General features: G+C 46.2%; 1 protein-coding gene across 6 annotated transcripts in view; it reads left to right on the top strand.

Moving 5' to 3' along the window:
* Positions 1-16,209, top strand: part of SDK1 (sidekick cell adhesion molecule 1) — a 393,312-nt gene extending 377,103 nt beyond the window's left edge. For all 6 annotated transcript variants that reach the window (XM_048061197.2, XM_048061189.2, XM_048061203.2 and 3 more), the window contains 4 exons: positions 721-858; positions 2,840-2,960; positions 3,192-3,321; positions 10,023-16,209. In XM_048061197.2, the coding sequence (XP_047917154.2) occupies positions 721-858; positions 2,840-2,960; positions 3,192-3,321; positions 10,023-10,295 (662 nt within the window). In that variant the 3' untranslated portion in view covers positions 10,296-16,209. The remainder of the gene's footprint in view (positions 1-720; positions 859-2,839; positions 2,961-3,191; positions 3,322-10,022) is intronic.
* The last annotated feature ends 6,767 nt before the right edge of the window (positions 16,210-22,976 follow it).

Below are 22,976 nucleotides of genomic sequence, written 5' to 3'. Positions count from 1 at the left end.
ATAATAGTACTTACTACTTCAAACCAGAGTGGCAAGATAACTCTAGAAAAAGGAAGTTAGTATCATTTTGTGCCTCCAATTGAGGTCAAATGGAATGAAATGACTTGAGATAACACAAAATTCAGGGAACTGAATTAATGTCAACGTGCCGCATGTTGGGCTTGGCTTAAGTCACTGACGATACCGTATAGAACAGGAGTGAATGTTGGAATTTGGGGTTTAAACTACGGAGGTAATGACTCGAATGTACTTTGTTCCCTGGCACTAGCTGTATTTTTCAAAGAGCCATTGAGCAGCATTTTGGCAAGGCAAGCCTCTTAAAAGGTGGAGTAGCCATGGGTCATGACAAGTATATTAGTGGCTCTTTTGACCCAGGGAGTATTAAGCATACCACAGTAGCTGAGAAATACAGGTGTGCTGGGCTGTGGGAAGAAACCTTCTTACCTTCACTTGGTGATAACTGCTTCTTAGCTAAGGGATTCTGCAGCGCTGCTCCAAGTGTGAGAGATGCTCCTGGAGATGTTGGAGCTGTCGTATGCTCCTGTTCTCTCTGCGATCTAGAAGTGTCAGAAAGCTTTCTGAGGGTCTTATTTTCAAGTGGGCTAGGTTATCTTCTTTGAACACCTCTGTCCTGAGCACTGTTATGGATGTCGCTCACTGTGGGGAAGAAGGGCAAATTCTGAAGGAGCATAAGGAGTTGTTTGTCTTTTGCTCTTTCAGCACAAACAGAAGCCCCTTTCTATGAGGAGTGGTGGTTTCTGCTGGTGATGGCACTCTCAAGTCTGATCCTGATCCTGTTGGTGGTGTTTGCATTGGTCCTGCATGGCCAGAGCAAGAAGTACAAGAACTGCAGCACAGGTAAGACATCATCTCTGCGCTGTACACGTACTCTCAAGAGCTGCAGGAATTAGAAATGTCCTCCCTTTGAATCTGTGATTTCAACAGCATGGACTCTCTTTATAGGTATTTTGTTTGGCAGAAGACTTGGATATTTTTACTATCTAATTTGGTAGAAATGGCTTTTGCCCATAGCTTTACTGGGCAAAGAGTGCTGGATCTTATCAGGTTTTGGAAGTTAACCAGCCATGGGCTTGGACAGGACAGCATCTGGAAGTCCCGGGGACTGTAGCAAAAGCCAAGAAGTCTGGGTCAAATGCTTGGCAGACCACAAAAAATGAATAAGCTGAGTCTTTATTTAGCTTAGTTGTCATTCCCTGATAGAGGGGGAGAAGAAGGGTTCTGCTTTTCCATATCCATACCTAGTGCAAATATCCTATGCCTGTATGCATGAGGACTATATCATAACTCTTTCACATTAAATAGGGTGCCCAGCATCTCACGTTCATTCCCTAAGCCAAGCTACAGTTATTGGGCTGGGACCAAGGAGCTAGAAGTCTTTGTTATCTGGACCTGTTAGACTTTAAGGCACCATGAGCATCTAGCTTTGAATTTTCCTTTACTTACAATTTTTACCAGTCTCCTTCTTGAAAGGAAACAGGAACTACCTGCTCTGTAACTAGGAATGTTAAGAGTCCCCTTTCAAAGCACCTTGTTCTGGAGCACTGAATATTGTTTTTAACCTTTTCTTCTTCTTACATGGAAGAGTTGTTCATGTGTGTTAATTCTCAGATAGCCTTCTCCACCTCCAGCAAGAAATTGCTCTGCTGCTAGAAGGTGCCAAAAAGGCACATTAATGAGTAGGATCAGGTGGATGAGTCTTCGCACTGCCCATTCTAAAGGATTAATGTAATGAAGGAGTCTTGAAAGAATCTTCCAGGCAGTATTTAGCAATCCAGTCCCAAAGAGAAGATCTTTTCTTTCTTTATAATTCACTTCTAAAAAGCGTTAGAAAATCAGATTTTAGTCCCATGGGATATGAGATGAAAGAATACCACGGCATTTTACCAAGTTAATGCTATTACATATTTGTATGCATAGCTCATAGGAAATCGCTCATCTTCTTAGTTTTGCTCTGTGTTTGGGGGACAGACATGAAAAGACAGGTCTGACCTGTACTGTCAGATATCAGCGTTCACACTGAGTCTTAATGTAGCATTGAAATTGAAGTTGAGGATAAAGTACCTGTCTGCTGCAAAGTGGCAATGTGCAACCGGTCTTTCTCCCCAGGACACTAGCTGAGCTCATACCTTTGGGATTATAAAGAAGAGCATGGGAGAGAATAAGCTCTTGCTATATTTGATCACAAAAAAAAAAAAAAGTATACTTTGCTGTATTTTCCCTCTTCTGCCAGTCCCCTGTCCTTTTCCCTGCCTTACCTTGTCTGGTGATGTCTCACGCCTATGTCTTATCCTCATTACAGCTCTGACATCTTTTTCCTGTTTGCTGCCCACTGACCCTTTCTCTTGCTTTGCTGCCTTCTTGTCACCCCATTTTTTTATTTTTTATTTTTTTTTGCATTTCCTAGTTTTACTTTGTCTTGCTTTCTTTCCATCAGCAAAAATGGGATTCATGTCACCTGGTTTAGGGCATCTTCAATGGCTACCTGAATTACTCACCTGTATTCCGTTCATAGTCAAAAGACAAGAAAAAGCACATGTGGAGCACAGTTCATCTGCATTATTTTAGATACCTCCAAATGAAACACATCCCCTCCATGACTCCTTTAATCCCCTCTTTTGGCTCCTTCTGCCTTTTTGCACTCCTGATATGCTCCTTTCTTCCACTTTGTACTCATTTGCCAGTAACAAAGGTAAAGAGATTTTCAAAAATAATAATAATGTCATAAAACGTAAAGAAGGGGAAGTTAGTGACTCCTTACAGTTGTACTTGGGGGAAAAATACCCATGTTTCAGCTGAATTTTTCGTTGCCTGGCTCCAGGTAAAACCATCTCCAATGTGGAAGAGTCGGTCACCTTAGATAACGGAGGCTTCACTGCCCTGGAGCTCAACAGCAGACACCTAAACATCAAGAGCACCTTCTCAAAGAAAAATGGAACCAGGTAAGAAGCTTGGAACACCACGCTCCTGGAAGTGGCTTTTCATCTAGGTTCAGGCAGCTGTTATATGGGCAAAATGAGACTGTTTTCTGGAGGATCTAGGGAGGACTTTACTGCCCAAGTCACTGCCCTAGGCTGTGACACTAGCTTCTAAGCATGATTTAATTGTCTCTTTAACTGTATCGTTTCAGAGAAAAAACAATATCCCATACACTGACCTGCTATGTTTCCTAGGTCTCCTCCTCGCCCAAGCCCGGGAGGGCTGCACTACTCTGATGAGGATATCTGCAACAAGTACAATGGAGCCGTGCTGACCGAGGGCTTGGGCCTGAATGAGAAGCCCTTAGAAGTTTCAGAGTCAGAGGTAAGTGTTTGCCTTTGCCTTGCCAAGTGCTTAGCAATTTTCCCCCCGAATCCTGGAGAGTCTTTGAAATGCCATTCCCATGCCTGCCTCATACTGTTGTCATTATTTGTCTGTCTTGGTGACTTTAAAATGTCCTATTCCTCAGGCTGTTCACATCACATTTTAAAATTAAAATGTCCCAAGAGGGAATCACAAGCAGGACCAAGCCAGGGCAGATTCCAGATCTGTCCTTGGCAGATATTCACAGTTTTCCAGTGTTACACGGAAAGGCAAACGCAACCAGTCAGTCAGCGTGTGCTGACCTCTCTGGTAAGGAGCTGCACATCCCCTTCTGCACATAGACTGCAAAGACGGAGTGCTTTTGGGCAAACAAGTATGTGCTGCAAAACAACCAGCTGGCTGCAGCTACTGCCTGGACACGGTCTGGACGGCTGCAGTGACTGAAGTATGGGATGTGCTTTGAAGTTTTCACAGTGCCTTTTTTAGACAGCTGCAGCAAACACTAAGCTTTGGAAGTTTGGTCTTCTGTGGTGATAACTGCTGCCTGTGCTACAGGGGGAGTAAGCGGAGAATGAGTAACCTGCCAGGGACAGCACTTGCTGTGAGAGCCCAGCATTCGGGTTTCGAAACACTCCAGTCCACAACATTAAGCTAGCACTAAAGGATCTCGGGTTGCTTTCAGACTCTGCTCTCCAAGGAAGGTGGTTGTATGCCAGCATTATACCTTTGGCTGTGCCCTATCTTCTGTCTCACGTCCCCTTTAAGAAGGAGTAAAGTGATTATGGTCTGCAGAAGCCCAACAGTGGCCATGGGTGAATAGGCAGACTTCAAGGGACGTACAGAAAGGTAAATCTGTCTCTCAAATTGTGTGTTGTCAGCTGACAGCCTAACGAATCTGAGCTGACAGCACAAGAAGCGAGCAGTGGGCCAAACCACTCCAACCCTGACCCTTCCAGCAAGAATAAATCAAGGAGCAGCAAGTAGTGAAAGAAGATGACAGTTTTCATCTGTAGCTTTTCTGCACCTGCAGCTACAGCTGCTTTTCCTGGCTACCTGGCTCTCACCTCCTGTTAATTACCACGGACAGCCTGCTGCTTTGCGCTGCCCTATGGCCGACCCAGCGTGTCGGCAGCTTTCCTTGGTGTAGCTGGAGCTGCTGTTTGTGCGAGGCACAAGTGTTACCTCCAGATTAAACCCACAGTGCTTTGGTCATGTCACTGTAACAACCCAGCATTAAACCTGTCATTAAAACAGTTCGCTGAGCATGATCATGAATTTAGCTCTAGCACCTTCTGACATTAATTTCAATGCCCCATGTGGTATTTCCTGGTAATGCGCAGAAGTTGTCTTACAGGGTGTCATTACTGCCTTCTATATGCACTGTTCGTGCAACATAGAAGAAAGTGGGGTTTGTTTTGTTTTCTCATGCTATTATTAAGATTATTTATTTACTGTGTATTGCTGTCAAGCCTGAAGGTCTCAGTTGAGATTCTTGTGTTTTCGTGAATCTGTTTGTGCATGTGAGTATGTGAACAAAATGTGCCTCCTGTTTTTCCTTGGGGTTTAGATATGCAGCCCTTCTGTATAATGTCTTTGATGCTTGCTTTTTTTTTTTTTTTGTGGGGAGTGCTTTTAGGCATGAAATGTTAATAGGCTCCCAGTAGAGGTAGCAAGAGGAGATGCTGCCTTTTGATCAGCCTGAAAATGCTGTTTACGTTGGCTGGTATAGACAGGAGGTGAGGGTGGAGGGGAGCAGAGGTGGCTGTAGATGTTTGACCGCTCTGTTTTCAAATATTTGTGTACCTATTAGCTCTTCCTGTTTGTCTTTTCTGTTCTTTTGGTTTCTGTTCTCAAAGGATATCTTAACAGACAAGCTGTTTTCTGAGAATTTCAGAGTCTCCATCTCTTTTAGCAGGGAAGGGTGTTTCCTATTATATGAAAAGTTAAAGGTATCTTTTTTATATAAGAGCTCCAAACATTTGGTTCTTTCCAGCAAAGGGGGGGGGGGTGGGTCTTGATGCTGTTTTCCTCTAATACATCTTTGTGTGGATCTCAAATTTCACTTAATACAATTCATGTAAGGGCAGGCAAGGCCAAAAACTGTGCTTTTGCTTTCAACCCACGTGTCATCTTGTTGCTTCTCAGTTTTACCCCTATTGCCTGAGGTGTCAAGATTTTACATGGAAAAGAAGGGAGCTCGCTGGCTTCAAGTCTCGTGGGGTTTACTAAACATGAAGAAGAAGTTTGTGAGAAACTCTCAGGCTGACTGACTGCATTTACAACACAGCTGCCTGGGAGCCTTCCTCTGAGCTCCCTCCTGAAGAGGAGAACAAGAGAGAAATGACGAGAAAATCTAGCAGACCAAGCAGTACTCTAAAATTCATAAATCAAGTGGTTAACTTACTCCATGTCATGAAAGCCAAGCACCAGTACTGTTAATGAGGTTAAAGTAGTTTAATTGGCAGGTATGGAGCAAGAGAGTGCTAAAAGTGTAATTTCTAAATGATTAATAATAATAGGCTTTTAGATAATGAGTCAAGTGGACAAAGCACTGGACAGACGATCTGAAGAAATTTGGTGTTCACCACGTGCAGAAACTTGATAATATATCTGCAGTGTCATCCAGCCATGGAAGAGCAGTTTTACTGGGCGGTAGGGGAGGGTGTTGTATGTTTGCTTGTTCTCATGCATCTTTTTGGTCTCGAAAAACTGTTTTCAGGAGGTAACATCCTCACAGATTGCACCCGTTATCAGTCAGTGCTGAATGCTGGCGATGCTCTGGTCTTCCAAGCTGCTTGCTACAGTCTAACTGATTTTCCTTTTCTCGTATTGTAAGTTCCCACTTAACATTTGTTAGGGAATATGATTTAGCTCGTTTCCAATAAAGTTCTCAAGTGATTTCGACAAGTTGGGCACCATGTGGAAGTCAGCTGCAGATGACACATTCAATGAGCAAGGGCTGCCATGTCCAGAGAAGTCTGTTTGCCCTTCTAGGTCACCTCATCTCTTACAGCATATGCACTTCATGTCAACCAAGAGAAGCTGCTGCCATCTACATTTTTAGAAATAATCTCCAAAAGCCGTTTCTTCTCAAGTAACTTAATATAAATATATACTTACATAATTGGAACTATTTTCAAATTTCCCATTGACTAAGCTAGCCAGCTCTGGTGGCTGTTCTGCCTCTGAACAGCATTTGTGCATTCCGTGCTATCAATAAAATACGTAAATAGCCTCTCATTTTCTGTATTTATTGTTGCATGGGCATCCGTGCACCCCTGGCTGACAGTCGGTAATGTCACAGTACGCCCAATCACGCTCCAGCCTATGGAGGTTTCCAAGGTAACAAAGCCACAGCCGCACTGAAGGGCGACGCAGAGCGGGGAAAATGGAAAAACAAAGCAGAAAGCCCTGCAGCATTTCTGTTTACCCAATAGTTTAAAAAACACTAGAAAGTAATCCTGTAGTATAAGCTGTCTATGTTGTCATGCAGAACGTTTATTTTTCTGGCGCTTGATTTTCATCAGGGCAGAGGGGGATGTAGGACTGTAATTTGGAGAATTCCTTGCTGGTCAGGGCAGTTATTAGTACCTTGTTTGCAGTAGACCTTAGAAGATACTTGGAAACATGGACAGAGCAATCAGTTCCTGCCTATTTTGAAGGAAATGTGAAGAAAAAACAATGTGTCAAGACTAATGAGTAGGTTATCCTTTCCAGCATCAACACAAACAAAGGTGAAAGGCTGAAGTCAGATGATGCGTGTGCAGGTACACAAGTTTCATAAAAGTCCCTTCTGAAAGGCACTGGCCTTATTTACACTAAATTAGTATTCTCTTTCAGTAGGGATAATGGACTAATTAGCGCACAGATTATCAGCAGGTGGCCTAGTTTTAAATTCCCTCTTTCTGTTCATGGCAAGTCCAAGTGACACTATTTCAAGTGGCAGCAGCCCATCTAAAAGTGTTCCCAGTATTTCTCCTCTTTATTATGTTGACTTCTGGCAGTCTCAGAAGGATTTGGCTTGGGTACAGAAATTATGTTAGTTTTGTGGGTAAGTATTTTCTCCTAGCAGTGGACAGAAATCAAGTGGCTGAATCGGTATTGTTATACCTAGCAAGTAATGCGTTCGTTTTCTGGATCCAGCTGCTTCTCAGCATTTCTTCTTAGATCTCTTGCCCTTTTAACCATCTTTATGTTTCTGTACGTCTGTGGGGTCATCAGGAAAACCAGTAAGTGTGGGGGTTTTTTTGTTTGTTTATTTTTATTGTTTGTGACACCTCATCTAAGCTGATGTGATCCCTCTCTTCAGCAGGGGCTTCTTTCTTTGGGGGTGGCTGAGTGTGCCCAAGGCACTAAGACTGACTTTGGTCTGGGGAAAGAGTAGGAATACATGGTAAGGGCAGTGGTAGCATTGTGCCTTTGATGGAGGGAGCCCATCCACGGCATCTGGAAGCTCAATTACAAGTTTCTGGTGAAAAAGCCATAGCCACCTGCCTCTGCTCAGGATGCAGAGACTTTTCTTCTGGGTGCTGCCATGATTCCCCAGCTCCCCAGGCACTTTTTACCTTAACATCAGACTGTGAAGCTGCAGCATAATGTTTGGAGACGTAGGCTGGTTCCAAGTGCAACTTGTTTCTCGATAGGAATGAGGAAATCAGATCTGCAGGAAAAGTTGGTTGCCTCTGCAGCTGAGCTGTTGCCTCCCTCCCTGTCATGCTGCCACATCTGCAGTCATCAGAGGCGCTTTTGTTGGAGCGCCTTACAAAATAGACAGGGCAGTGCTGGCAGGATGGTTCCTGCAGCAGTGCCAAGACTCTGGAAGTGCTCTCTGCACCCACTGGCTGCGAAGTATTCCAAATCTGGGGATATTCCAGGCATGCTGCAAAAACCACCTGTTCAGGATGGCCTTTGGAGGGAGTCTGGTGTTGGCTTCCCGAGGTTGGCAGCTGGTGCAAAGGAGGGTTTTTCTAGGTGATAGACTTGCTGGGTTCCTTCTGGAATAATTGTTAAATGCTGGTGGGGTTTTGTTGTAATATTAATTACATGTCAGGGCACCTGGAGCTTCGCATTCATAAAATAATCAAACAAGATAATTCTGAAAAAGCCAGAGCATGGTTAACAGCAGAAGGGAAATTTTGCAAAGCTGTGAAGAGTCGCAGTGCTCAGACTTTCAGAAAACTCTGGGAAAAATTTCTCAGCCCTGTCCATCACCCACTGTGTTGGAAAACGCTCACGAAGTAGTATCGAAGCAGCTACCTAAGCAAAGAAGTAAGATGATGGATGCGGTGCCCTTTTCAAATGATGGTTTGCAAGGCATTTGAGGGTTGTTCTTCAGAGACCATTAAAAAGGAGCTTCAGAGAAGGAGAGACTAGTTGTGTGGCAGGCAGGATCAAGGAGGATGTGTGTTTGCTGTGGGGTGTCATAGATCAGAACGATACCAACTTTTTGAAACTAATTGCAGCAACTAACAGTTGCAAGTTGCACTTACCCATCTCTCTCTTGTATGTCTTAGGCAGCTACCGCTTTGATATTTAATTGCCTTTCGAATTGGGTATGCAGAGTATCAGGAGAAATAAAAAAAGGAATGAAAGCTTTTGCATGCTCAGACCAGAGATTTTGAGGGAAGGCGTGAGATATGGCAATGACTGAGTAAATGTTTGTGTGCTGTATGGGATGTGGCTGTTATTAGTGGGAACATTACTGGGAACAGAAGGAGAATGTGCACTCATACAGTGGCCAAGGCTTTGCCGTGGTCTCTCTTTGGAGGAGATGGATGAGCCCTCTGTGCTTCCTCCAGCTGCATCACAGCAGCGGTACTGGGGAGGGGGCAGGCACACAAAGCTGATCTGGTTGCATCTCAATAGAGTTCCTCAGCTCCAGCTAGATGTTGATACAAGCTTTGAAGCTACCAGCCACCAGGTGTAAATGTTTGAAGGGCCAAGATCCTCTCTGAACACTGGCCTACGTGTGAGCCGTGTCAGGAAATCAACCCCTCCTTCTGGCAGTTCTTTTCCAGATTTTGCATTTCTGTTTTCCTGTAGCGCTGCTGGTTGGGTGCGTTGTTATACCACCGATAATCAGATAGAACATACAGAATGGAGTTGTTTGCCTGAAATAAACTGCAGTTTTGCTTAATTCCCTTTCAGTGCTATAACTAATTTTCAATATTTAATGGGGCTTGCAAGCCAGACTCAGAGCGCTGTGCAGGTGCCCTGATCTGACCAGCATAAACAGCAGCACGTCTGGCTAACTTGTGTGCATTTGCATGAGAGGCATTCTGTCAGTCCTTGCACCAGAAAAAGACAGATTCTCAATTGCTGTTGTAATTGCAATCTTTTTGATTATATGGTTGAAAGCTGTTGGTTTCCCTACAATGTCTCTACCCTTCTCAGCATCTTCTGTCAAAACAGGAACTTGTAGCACTTGCAGCAGTGTTCTGCAGTGAATTAGAATGGATTTTTCTGTATCTCTTAGCATCAGAGATCATTGAGGAACCTTCCCTCTAGCAGCAAAGCCTGGCTGAACCAGAGCAGTTGTTTCCTACAGTCCAGCGTGTATTACACTTGGATTACAACCCACCTTACCCTAAAATTACAGCTTTTGTCAGCTGCTGATATTAAACTTGTCTCTAATTTCTATTAGAGTGGAGCAAGCTAAATCACAGATGCTAATGGCTGATTTTTTTTCCCTGATGCTCCAGGCCACTGACTCGGATTACGAAGACGAGCTGCCCAAGCATTCCTTTGTGAACCATTACATGAGCGACCCCACGTACTACAACTCCTGGAAGCGGCAGCAGAAAGGGGTGAAACACCCGGCGTCCTACAGATACGAGGAGTGCGCAGCCAGCGAGACAGAACCCTATTTCCAGACTGTCATCACGACACAGAGCTCAGGAGGGGTGTACACCCCAACGGGACAGCCTGCGCCCGGCTCCCGGACTCCAGTGACAGGGTTCTCCTCCTTTGTGTGACACGGGCTGGGAGGGAAGAGCCCAGGCGAGCCGCCGGCAGCACGCGGGGCGCCCCGTCGCAGTGACCGCGCGCACGTGGCCGGGGCGGTGAACTCTGGGGGTGATAACTTCTCTATCAGGGTAGAGCAGATGGGAACACGAATGAGGCTGTTTTGGTTTTGGTTTTCCTTTTTCCCGAAGACAATCAACTCTAAAAGTATGGAGCTGAACTAGCCGAACCTTTGTTTAAAAAAAAAAAAAAAAAAAGGAAAAAAAAAAAGGAATTCTGCAAAGTGATGATTTTAACCACTTGTGAATAGTAGGGGTTTTTTAACCACTTTTTTGTAACACTGCTTCAGGAAGCAGCTCCCGTGCCCTTCTCTTCCCTCTTTCTTTCTCTGCCCTCCTCCTATCCCACGTCCAAACAAGGAGGTGAATTCCCTAGATGCAATGAGTGACTTTGTGATGTGATTTGAAGAGAGAACATAAAACCTCCCAGGCTCCTTTTGCTTTACTCTCTTTATTTTTCTTTTCAATTTTTCCCTACCATCAGGGTCAAGTAGGAAAACAGAGAAGGGACAGACTTTCACGTGAAAAGCAGACCCCTCCTCTCTCCTCTCCCCATTGCTGCTCCTCACATTAGGAGCACTGGCTGATTCACTTAGGCTCAGATGTGTCACTGTGTCTGCTCTAGGCTCACTACTGGTGTCCGTATGCTGAATTGCTGACCTGCTTTCCTTTCTTGTTCAAATGGGGCCTGCTGCAATCTTTAAATATTCCAACTCCAGGGCCTTTAGAAGAGTAGGTGGCTCAAAAGAGCACTGTGGGCAGCAGTGGGTGAAGCAAGTGGGAAGAATTCAGATGCAAGGTCGATTTATTTTTGGTGGGGCTCTAATCCTCCCTTGTGGACTGCATGTGCCATTTGAATTGTTCATTTTTTAAAAGTCAAAGGACACAACCCAGCAAGCCAGAGGAATCTTTCAATTAAGATTGCGGGGACAAGCTAAAGAGTCTACTAATTGATGAGGTTTTTGATCATGAAAGTTATCCTGCCCTGTCAATAGAAATTGAGCATCCTTTCTTGCCCAGACTCTGCAGTGCTGCTTGCTGATCTGTAAAAATGGTACATGGTAGTTAGGTTTGTTTGATTTTTGAAGCCACGTCACGCGGCTTGGGTGAGTTTTGGTGTCCACAGGTGCCTTTTATTGATTCTTCAGCTTCTTATCTAGGAAAAGCAACAAAGTGTCTCCAAATAAAGCTAACACGTTTTTTTCAAGCATTGGGGTCATGAATTACCTTGTGCACATTTACAGCCTGCTTTGTGCACTTGAAGCTACAGGCTTTGGAAAGAAGAGGGAGATTTTTTGTTTATTTTCCATCCTTTTGTACATCTTTCTTTTTGTTTTCTGTCCTTTTCCTGAGTCTGCCATGTTTAGCAGCAAGTTCTTTGTTCACATGAAAATTGTCAGGGGGTTGAAGAAATCGAGTCGAGCCCTTGGACCTAGCAGCAGTCCTGGATCACTATGCTTTTTACTGCAAGAGTTTGAAAGGTAAATTTGGAAAGAGGCACGTCCTTGCCACTCCAGCATCTGGCATTTCCTCCCAGGTGGATGCAGTTCAGCCAGGAAAGTTGGCATCCCGCTGCTTGCTAACATCGCATCGGGACATGTGTGGGCAAATTGTCCCCGTCCTCTCTGCAGGGCTGAGGGACAGCTGTGGCACTGCCTGGCGGTGTCTTCAAGGCAGGCTGCTGAAACCAACCTAACGCTGATTACAGCGGCTGCCTGTCCTTGCCCTTGGGGGCTGGTTAGAAGTAGCCTGGTGGCACCTAACCTAGACAGGGGGGAGGTCCAAGGGCAAGCTCAGCCTTGCTGTCACCTTTCAGTGCCTCTCGGACAGGGCAAACCAATTCAGAACTGCCTTTACTCTCTGGCACTGCCTCTGAGCACTGCTGCCCTTGGTGCATACAGGTTCTGGATAGCATTGGCATTGGATTGCTGTTCTTTTCCACAGGCTCCAGAAAGACAAAGGTTCAGAACCGAAAACTCCAGTGGGTGTGCTTAAGTGCTTTTGAGTTTGGGATAATTATCCACAGCTCATTAGATAGCAAGGGACTTGCAAAGGTACAAGCTTGAGCCAAATCCTTGTGAGGCGCCCCCTTCTCTGCACCTGGGTAGGATGTGTGTGGGATGGAGAAGAGGCTCTAAAGAGGATGATGTGAAGAGGAATGCAAAACAAAACAAAACAAAAAAAAAAACCTGCTGCCTTCTGTGCACTTTGACTGTTCTCTTAAGCCATATGGACTTTGCTTTAATTACTGAACTGAACAAAAAATTGTTCACAGTCTGATTATTTTTTGTTTGTTTGTTTCTTAGGCAAAATTATCTATGTGACTTTCTGTTTTGTTTTCTTTCTTCCCTGTTATTTTCTGCATCAGATTACGTATTTTGAACTTCTTGTTATATATACATGGGACATAACAATGCAGTTGATGTTGGAATTTTAATGGGGCTTAACTCCAACAGAGGTAGTGCCATGGGAGGAACCTTTCAAGGATCACTAAGGGACCTAAAGATCTAGTTTAGAATAAAGCAGATCAAATATTGTAGACATTGCTCCAAAGGATAGCGTTGTGTGATTAGCTCCATACCTCCTGAATATTGTCAGATCTGAATTGATATAAGGTGAAGTTACTCCCTAGGACTGTTCTGATATCACATTGAGCAAAAGGGCAAGGAAACCACGGGGAATAAAGAAAAAGGACTTTGTGGCCACAGTTTGACTGAAGGAAGACATGGGGAGCAGTACAGTCTGTACAAAGTGAGGAGAATAAACTATCCCTTTTTTTTCAGTGCCATCTGCAACTAAAGTGCTTGTGCTTGCTGTGGGCCTGCTGACATGGCTGTATGGCCCTTTTCTTCTGACTGCCACCAAATGAAAAGGTTAGATTGGATTCCTTTAGGACCTGTTGATCTGAACAAAGCCATTTCTGTTCCATTCCAGGCTATTATCACTCCTGGTTTTGTTTTGTTTAGGAGTTGGCTTTTCTTACATATGGGTTTATTTTACTTAGGCATTCACCTGTCATGGACGTACACTGCCCTGCCGACTCCTAAGATGAGAGGAGGATATATGTTCTGCCCAGGACGTGTATAGCTACATGCATGATGCCTGTGCCTTCCTATTCATATGCTACACTTGCAAAATATGATGAATAGGTAGGTTTTATTTACCTCTAATATCAGGTAAATTGTTCTATCTAGAAGGAAACACTCCATCAGTTAGCAAGAAAGCTCTCTTTCATAGCTGTAATCTTTGGGAATTACAGCTTTGAAATATAACTTTTAAACATTAGCTGTCATGTTACAATAACTTCACCCATCAAATCTACTTCTGTTTCCTTCTTTCTGTTTAGAACAGTCTTGAAAAATGAAGGCTTCTGTGGAAAACTCTTTGTAGGATATTTTATCTGTATTTATTTATTTACTTTGCCTTGTTTCTCAGGTCTCTGGGTGACTGTTATTAAAAAATAAAAACAGTGTTATGAAATGACCAAGGGAGACATTTTAGGGAACAGTTTAACAGGAGCTCATTTTTCATGCAATAGCCATGGAAATATCCCATTCCCTGCAGGAAAAGAGTGCCCAAGCCTTCGCCCCCCTCCCAGGGCTGAGCTGACACCAGCCATCACTCAGCGATGCTCGCAGCCCTCCCCGCGGGACTGAGCATCGGCTCGGCGCTATTACAAACCATGTGCAAAAGTGCATGTTGAGCGAAGGAGCCTCCCACAGCCCCTGGTGTTGTTCCAACCCACTGCCAGTGGAGCCTTTTGTCCTCCAAAACTCCGTCTCACCCGTGAAGTGTCCCCATCCAGAGCCTGCTCCTTCAGGTGGGATATTTTCCATTCCCATCTCAGTGCCCTGAGGTTGGCTCACGGCTGGTGCTGCTGGGGTGCAAGCGGCAGTGGTGGGAAGGGACAGGAGGGGGCACTCTCTTACTTCCAGCAGTGACAGCCTCTCTTTCCCCACCCTGGGAGTCGCCAGCTGGAAACTGCTTTGTGAGGAAAGCAGGGAGTAGGGGCAACGCGCAAGGCAAAGGAGTTCAGCAGCACGTACTAAAGGAATCACACTGTGGCCAGTGACCCCAGTTTGGAGGCAGTTGGTATTACTGGAGGAAAAAAAAAAAGTCTGTTACCCAGAAGGATATTTTTTTTCCTCCTCTTTTGGAGTGCTAAAACCAGTGATGCTTTGCAGATGGGCCAAGATCTCATTTCTTCTGCTTATACCCAGGTCTCTGCCAGAAGCTGCTTTAGCAATTTTTTAGAATAAGTATCCATGTCTGTCGTGAGGTGGGGTTACATTTATTATCCTTGTCATTGCTTCCCTCAAGAAATCCATTGGGTCATCCAAACATTATCCAATCTGCTCTCCAAAAAGGGAGGAGAGAGAGCTGTTTATACATACAGAGCACTGCTATCTTCTCCCACTTGCTATTTTCAGACTAAACAAGGCAACCTATTTCAGAAAAAAATCTTTTTAGAGAAAGAATTTTTCAGGAAATTATTAAAAAGAAAGAATTTTTGGCAGGGCTATTAGAAATCAGCAGCCCTAGAAACCTGAGACAGAAGAGAACCCAATCCCCAAACCCCCAATCTTTGTCAATTTCCTTTATCAATAGTAGCCAAAAGGGCACATGCAATGAGGGATTATATTTGGAGAGGAAAAGCTGTCATAGAACAGTTGCTAGACAGGCGGGTTGTACTGTAAAGAGTTTCATTCAACCTGGAGTTCCTGCTAGTTCAATCACATTTCTTAGGTCGTTTTTATAGGTTTTTGCCAGCGTGTGTGGAGTCCGTACAACATCCTGGTGTTACTAGAGGTCACGTGGGGAGAGGTTTGTTGCTGTTGAGTGTACACAGAAGCCACATGCATGACAATGTGGTTGTACAGAATCCATTGAAACCTCCTTCTTACAGAAAGCCACCCTTCAATTAGGAGCACGTTAACCCCGAGACTGAACAGGTTGGGCTGGGTATGGGCCTTAAGCGGCTTCACCTGACAAGTCCCTTAATTTCTTCATATTTCTACACTCCTCTTCTTCTCCTTCACATCTCAACCCCAGCCCTCCCAGACAAATGAAGTTGGCGTGCGCTTTTTGGAGGTGCAAAGCTTGCCACCCACTGTCGTAGAGCCAGCACTGATAAGCACACAAGTGTCACACGGGACAGGTGGGACGGGTTTGAACAAGGGGCGAGGTACCTTTGTGGTTTGAGATTTGGGCACTGACTCAGAGTTTTTGTCTTCTCAGAGCTGCCACCTGCCCATTTTAAAAGGCCTCAGAGCCTCAAGACTTGACACGAAATTCATGATTTCGGTTGATTACTGTTTGATCACTGTGCACCTTCTTGGGGCTTGAATCACTAGATATAGAGACTGGAATGGGGCTGCAGAGCTTTATGTCAAAGTGTTCTCCTGCGTATGTCCCATTCTCTATGTCTGGAAGTGCCACTTTTCTGCTGGTGGTGTCCCATAGGACATATAGCACTCCCCGGTTGGTAACGCTGAGCTCGGGGGCAGTGGCATGACCTGTGGGGATGTTGCAGCAGCTCTCGGGTAGCAGAAAGGTGCAAGAACACGGTGCTAGGATGGCTTGGCAGCCAGTTGCTTTGCTGCTCTTTGGATGGAGTCCGTCCTCTGATTTGGTATCTGCTGTCAGTTTAGGGGTAGGAACACCTTACACAGCTGTTTCAGAGTTATCCTTTAGCATACTACAGTTATCGGGCCGTTGCTTTTACTTCAGTGTCTCCTTGGGGATTTGCCCTGGATTTTTGTTCCACACCTCTCGTTAGCCTCACCTTCACCACTCCACTATTTTATATGAGAAAGTTACTTCTTCTTTTGCAAAATTGCTTCTAATTAAAAGAACCCTTTTTGAATGTGTGTGTCCTTGGTACTTTTATTGGTGGGGAGGGTGGGGGGGGGGGGGGGGGTTCAAGCTTCTTCTGTTATTTTTGGCTTGCAGAAATGTCTTGGTGCCTTGCCAGCGTGCTCACAATTTAACAGCTCAGGACAGTGAAAATGTAACACGGGCTGAAATTCCACGCTGTTAGTTCTGGACTATAAAATCTTATAATCCCCTGCTGCTTTTCAGCTAAAATGGCACTCTCAAATAGTTTACACCCAAAATTTGATCAGCCTGAAATTTGTGGTGTTTGATGGTGATAAACTTCCCCCAGATCTTTAGTACACGAGAGCTGAAACCCACGAGGCCACCAGTTTGTATGATTTTGTCCCTTCGCAAATATTTGTCATCCCCTGCAGCACTGTAGCAGCCATTATTCAGGTCCCACAAGTGTGCTGATGTTGGTGAGGCTGGGCCAGATCCCAACCGGTGTAAATCCGTGCAGCTGCTATTCAGGAGGAGTAATTGTGGCTTTACACCAGCTGAGGATCTGACCTAGAGACGTAAACCAAATGCAGCCAGGTTGGCTGCAGCTCTGCTGGGAGAGGCGATGGTGGGAAATCAATATTTTCCAAGTGGGAGATGGGGAGGGAGTCAAACTGCTAAGGAAAGAACTCTTATTTTCCTGCTTCTGAAAGGGATATTATAAACAATGCAGAGTTGTATAAATACAGGCAGCCCTCTGTGGCTGGTAGCTTGTAATAACCCAGAGGTATCAATGTACCCATTTTGAAGATGAAAATCCTTGCACTGTAGAATTTCGTGAACGAGACATTATTCTACAAAATTGCCAGAAAAACGCAGAAGTGCTTTTTTGAGGTCATTCAGCTCCGAAGTGTATCATCCTCCCGCTTCCAGCCCTTGCTCTTCTCGGGACACGTTTCCTCTGCACATGTTTTCGTGGTTAGGAGTGGACCATGGCCATAAACACTGGAGTGGATGGGAAATCTGCCATGGTATTTGTAGCCTAAACAATACCAGAGAAAACAGATTGGCTTCCCGCCCTGCCCTGAACAGCAAAAGCAATGGCTTGAGTGAATCAAGTAATCTGGGCTTTCATTACTGGCCCTTTTCCTGCTATTTTTCTCATTTGTTTCCTCTTCTTACCCCTGCCATTTTGCTCTGGGGTTATTTATTTTTCCCCTTGCTCCTTTTAATTTTTGAAGCCTGCCTCTTGTTTTTATATTTTTCTCCCTATCTTGCTTTGTTAATTGTTTTCATTTTGAACCCACAGTTCCCACAATGTCAAAAGAAACTTTATCTGAACACGTGCTTTTGTTCATTTTTCTTGCACTTCCACCATGTCCCAAGAAAAGGAGTCCTTTTGCTTTGCTGTGCCATTTCCTTGGAAATGCAGGGCACATCTCTCTGAGCCCAGGCAATGTGGTTGCTGAAGTTTTGGTGCTGACTTCCCAGGCCTGTAGAGACCTCTGTTAAGTAGGCAATCGGCATGTGCATCGCTGTTTGTTAGATAGGCAGGGTGATATTAAGTCAGGTGAGTCCAATGCGTGAAGTCATCCTGTAGCGTTTAGGCACGCAAATGTCTCAGCTGCCAACAGTGCTGACAGCGATGAAGTCATTTGCAAAATTGGAGAATCTGCACCTATATATGGAAAAAAAAAGCTGCAAATTATCTGTGCCTTACAGCGAAAACAATGTGTCAGAGGAGGAAGCAACCAACGCCCGTGATGTTATTAGAGGAGACTTTTCCACGTTGTGCAACTTCTGCAGGCTGAGGTCACTGTTCGTGGCCATGGGCCTTGTGATATACACTCGAGGAAAGCAGCCGTGCAGTAGCTGCACCAATGGCTCTGCTATTCTTCAGCCCAGTCCTTGATAATATGAGACCGTGCCAATGCTTGTACTTTGTGCACTAAACAGAACGTGCAGATAAGGCTGAAAGGCGGTCCTGAAAAAAAAAAAAAAGCATGTGTAATATAGCCCGGGGCCTCGTGCCAAGAGTGATAAAAAGCCTTACAAACGCAGGTGACCTCACCACAACCCTGTCAAACTGGAAAGGATTAATATTCTTTGTTTAACAGGAGGAAATTGAGGCACGGGCCAGCTTTGCCTATGGGACCAAGCCGCAGTTTGCATGCCCGAGTGGCCTCAGTTGCAAGTGTCCTTGGCGCAGGGCAAAGAAAACCCATCTTTCTTACAAAACAGCAGGATGAGTTATTTTTGGGTCTCAATAAATTGTCTTTGTTTTCCAGTGCTATCACTCATACCATACCAGGGGAACATGACTGACCTAATTAGAGATTAATTCCAACAGTACAAGACTCAACTGGTAAATGCAAACTTTTTTTTTTTTTTTTTTAAATCTTGGGTTCTTTCTTGTGTACATACAAGCACATCTGATTGGTACAAACACCCTGGAGGTAGGGGCCGGGGAGGAGACAGGCAATTAAGAGTAATCAGAGAAGCTGAACTATGGAAAATATGGGTTGAAGCAGGGCAAATTTCCAGACTGATTTGTGGCACTGTGACTTAATCGTCTGGGAGACCTTATCCTCTGGGATACAACCTCATGCAACCTGATGGAAATTAGGAAACATTTAATCACCTACCATGGAAAGGACCGGGAAAAGAAGGATTCAGCTTTACAGTCCTCCATCTGGCAAAATCCTTCCAGGCCGACTGATGAAGGTGCTTCCACTGATCCCCACCACAGAAGAAACAAAGGACGTGAGAAGAAGATGTCTGTGTTTCACTGAGCAGGTCAGGCTTAGCCCAGCCAGCACAGTGCCTGCTTTTAGTCACGGCAGAAACCCTCCAGCTGGTGGTGAGCGAGGATTCTCCAGCCTAGCCTGCTGGGTTTCTCAGGAGGGATCGTGCCCGGCCTTCTTGGATATGGCTCGCATCCAACACTCGCTGATAAGGAGCCGCTGGCACTGAATGAATTGTGGGCCAAGCAGCCCTGTCACGCACATGCTGCCTGCGCTGCAGTCATGGTGTGCTCCAGGAAGAGCCACCACGGCCCGGGAGCTGTGGGCCTAACTCCGCTCGTGGGCCTTGATGCCCTGCTGAGAGCCGGGTCTGGCTGGGCACACGCCCTGGCTCTGCAATCACCACATGTCCCTAACGTGTCCCATGATATGGGGTGGGTTTGGGCTAAGGGGACCATAGTGGAAAAGGCTGGGTATTGCGTGTTTTGAGCTGGTGTCGTTAAGGCCGTGCCATGATTCATTTATTTATTTGTTTGTTTGTTTTCTGTCTGGACTCATGATTTTGAAGCGGCTTGGCACAAATTGAGGTCATTGTGAATGTGGTGTTGCCCCTTCACCCTCAGACAGCTTTGTGTTGAGCGCCGGGTACTTCGTTAAGGGAGGCTGCAGTGCAGAGACGAGCTCTTCCATCGCACCAGGCGAGACGTGCGAAGGATGGACCGTCCTTGGCGGAGCTGGTGTCAGAGAGCACTGCCACCCCCGCGCTTCTTGTAATTGGCTTTATGTGGAGCGCTGGCTGTGGGTTGTAATTTTCTGTCTTTGCTAGGAAATTATAGAGGAGTGAAAGGGAGATGGGTTTCAGCTGCTGACGCTTCGGAAGCCTTCAGAGGTGTTACAGGAGTAGAGTTGTGTGTGTGGTGCTTGCCCATTGAGGCCTTTCTGGAGGCTCGTGTGAGAGCACGGCCGATCAGAAATTTGACTTCAGGCAGAAGACTACAGTGAGACGAGAGGAACATAAGAAGAGAGTTGTTAAATGTGTGACAGTCAGTGAAGGGCAGTTTGTTTGTCAACGCAGATACTTTGTCCATTAGAAGTCCGCTGTGTGTTACAGTATGTTGTTTTTTTTGTTTTGTTTTGTTTTTTGTTTTTTCCCCTAGCTTGTGGAAGAAATGTAAACCTTGGGGGTCTATGATACTGCTTGGGGTGGTCATCAGCCCAGTGGTCTGTGTCCATGCAGGACTGCTCTCCCCTTTGTGTTTCTCGGTCCTGTTTTTGCCAGCCGGGTGGTGGTAACATCACCTTTCCTCAGGGAAAGACTGTGTGGTTTTCAAACCTCTGCCTCTCCAGGAGTTTTTACAAGCAGAAGGGCATTTTCATTTGTCAGCCCTGTTCCTCTGAAGTTCTGCATCTTCCATGCCCCATCAATTCAGTCATCAGTTCCCTGATGCTCCAAGATGAATTGCCATTCCTGTGACAGGCCCATTTTTGCAGCTGTGACAATACCGGTGACTGCAGCCAGCTATCACCACCCAAATCACCTTCTGTTTGTGTTAAGCGTGGTGACCAGCAGCTTGTGAATTACCACACACCTTCCTTGCTGCCCTGCGCCGGGGGAGCAGGGTCACACTGAGCTCCCCCTGGTCGCCCTGAGGTACAACAGCACAGCTTTTACAGCCCCCTGCACACAGCCAGGGCTCCCACAGGCTTCTCAAGAGCCCTTGGGCTTTCTTATTAACGGGAGAAGCAGCAGTACTGTGTTGGTATCAGCATGAGGGTGATGTCAGGGGAGCTGAGGCCACAGCTGCTCGTGACCTGGAGGAAGAGGCTCTGCTTGGACCGCGCTGGTTCCTCTGTGGTCGCACGCCGTTAACCCTGGGAATGTGGCTGTGGCTGCAAACCATCCCTGTCTCATGTGTTTTCTGTGACCCCGTGCACCGAGAAGCTGCTGGCCACCAGCGTGACTCTTACTGCTGGGGTTAACAGCTCTCGCAGAGATATTGCCTATTAAGGAAACTATTAGCTGAGCTGGGAGAGGGGGGAAAAAATGGACAATTTTGTGAATCAGTCAAAATTAGGAGAGTTGACATCAGCTCGGCGCAGTTATTTTTCATTTGTTTTAACCTGTTCACTGCACACCTGAGGTGGGAAGCACCCAGCACGGCCCCGTCGGTACCGCAGGACTCTGGACCGTGCCTGTGTGCAGGCACTCGCCGGGTGCCCTCCGAGCCCTCAGATGTTTCCAGAACCATCCTGCGGAGAGCCTTCCGCTCCGCTTCTTCCCTCCTGGGTGCCATTTCAGTGATATTCTCATTACAGAAAGAGCCTCAGTAAGGACACGCTCCCCCATCGCGTCTGGTCCAAAGGGCTGTCTAAGTATAGCAGGATTGCTTTAATACCCTCATTTCATATAAAATTATGTGGTGTGTTCAGGATCTGCAGCTCTGACTGGTGGTGGCAATTTGGGGGGGAATACCTAATTTAGTAAGATAGGATAAATTCCCCCCTTCTCCTTCTGATTCTTCTCCTGTCAGACAGCAGCACGTGGGTGGTCAGGGGCTGAGCAGCCCATGAAGGGCATCTTCTCAGAGGAGATACGACTTTTATTGACTGCGATTTTTCTCAAAGACTGTCAAGCCAGAGAGACAACAGTGCTCCAGGAGACGAGCAAAAAAATATATATGTATTGAAAAATTGGGTAAGTAAAGACTTTGTAAAGGTTCAGCAGCCAGGTGCAGAGCCCAGTGGATGTGGCTTTCAGCTGTGACCCTCCACTGCCCGGCTGCAGGAACATCTCCAGAGCCACAGCAGCATGTTTTCCCCTCCTGTATGTGGTTCCTTCATCACTGTGAGGTTGTGGGGAGGTTGCTGCTGGGAGGGGATGTGCTCCTCGTGTGGTCAGGATGGTGCCACTGTCCCCTGCCAGCCCCAGCACGGCGGCACCGTGGGTTTGTTGGGCTCTGAGTCTTGTTTGCTCCTACTCCTGGCTGGTCTGTTAGACTGTCAGTCACCTACAGATGAGTAAATTGCTCCCACCAGACCCATCTGGGATGAAAGGAGGGATTTCCTAGTGTGTGAAGCTGCTGCACAGTTTATTTACTTTCTGAGGGAGCGAGAAGGGGGGCTAGCCTCTCTCTCTGCTGAGGCTTTGCCTCAGTTTCTGTCTGAGAGGAGAAAATACCCAACCACAAACCCACCTCCCGCTGAGATATCACACCAGTTATTAGCAGAGGTAATTGGAAAATCAAAGGCTTTGTGTGAGGGAAGCAAGGCAGCTAACCCGCGCCTGCAGCCCTCGCAGGGACACGTCTGCCCCCGAGCACCTCTAACTGCAGCCCCTGACATCCTTCTGGTGGTCCCCAGCATCACCCATGTGGGGAGAACTGGCCTTTGGATGTAAAGATAAAGGATAAGTGCCCAGGCATGGCCTCCTCAGGTCCAGGTGCTTTGTAAGAGCCCAGCAAAAGGGAAGTAAGGTTCCTGTCACCAGGCGGTTGCAGCCCCATGCTGACGGGGTTTTGGCTGCTCAGTGCAAGCTGGGGAGCAAAACTCAGGCACGTGCCCCTATAAACTGCTTAATTGATTCCCATCTGTCACTGATTACATAAATCACCAAGCACATCATGGCCATGCAAAGCTGGGCACGTCTGAGATGTTGTCCTAGGACAAGTGTCAGTGCTGCCTCTTGGCTCTTCAGTACAGGCCTGGAGGTGAGCCTGGACCTGTTTTGCAAACATTAGTGCAGAGGCAAAAAATGCTGTTGGCCCAGGGGCACGGCCCCACGCAATCTGTCTAGGAACCTGGCCGTTCCTAGCATTGCCTAGCCCCTCCCGATCACACCCCTCGATAAAAGCAATGGACGTGGTGAAAGCACAGCTGGGCTGAGCAGGGCTATGGAGAGCACGGCCGGTAGCAGGTGGCTGCAGCGAGAGCAGCGGGCAGCTCCCTATGCCCTGCCAGAGCCTTGCCGCTCCCAGGAAGGTGTTTTATGGATGTCTTCCCCCTTCGCTACCTTTTCCCCTGCTGAAAATTGCACCTTCAGCAGTTTCATGTCACAAAACCTTCAGGGCCAGGC

Source organism: Anser cygnoides, chromosome 15 (genome assembly GCF_040182565.1).
Source record: "Anser cygnoides isolate HZ-2024a breed goose chromosome 15, Taihu_goose_T2T_genome, whole genome shotgun sequence".
Classification (NCBI taxonomy): Eukaryota; Metazoa; Chordata; class Aves; order Anseriformes; family Anatidae; genus Anser; species Anser cygnoides.
The sequence above is the reverse complement of the archived record's forward strand: the minus strand, read 5'-3'. Positions and strand labels throughout refer to the sequence as shown.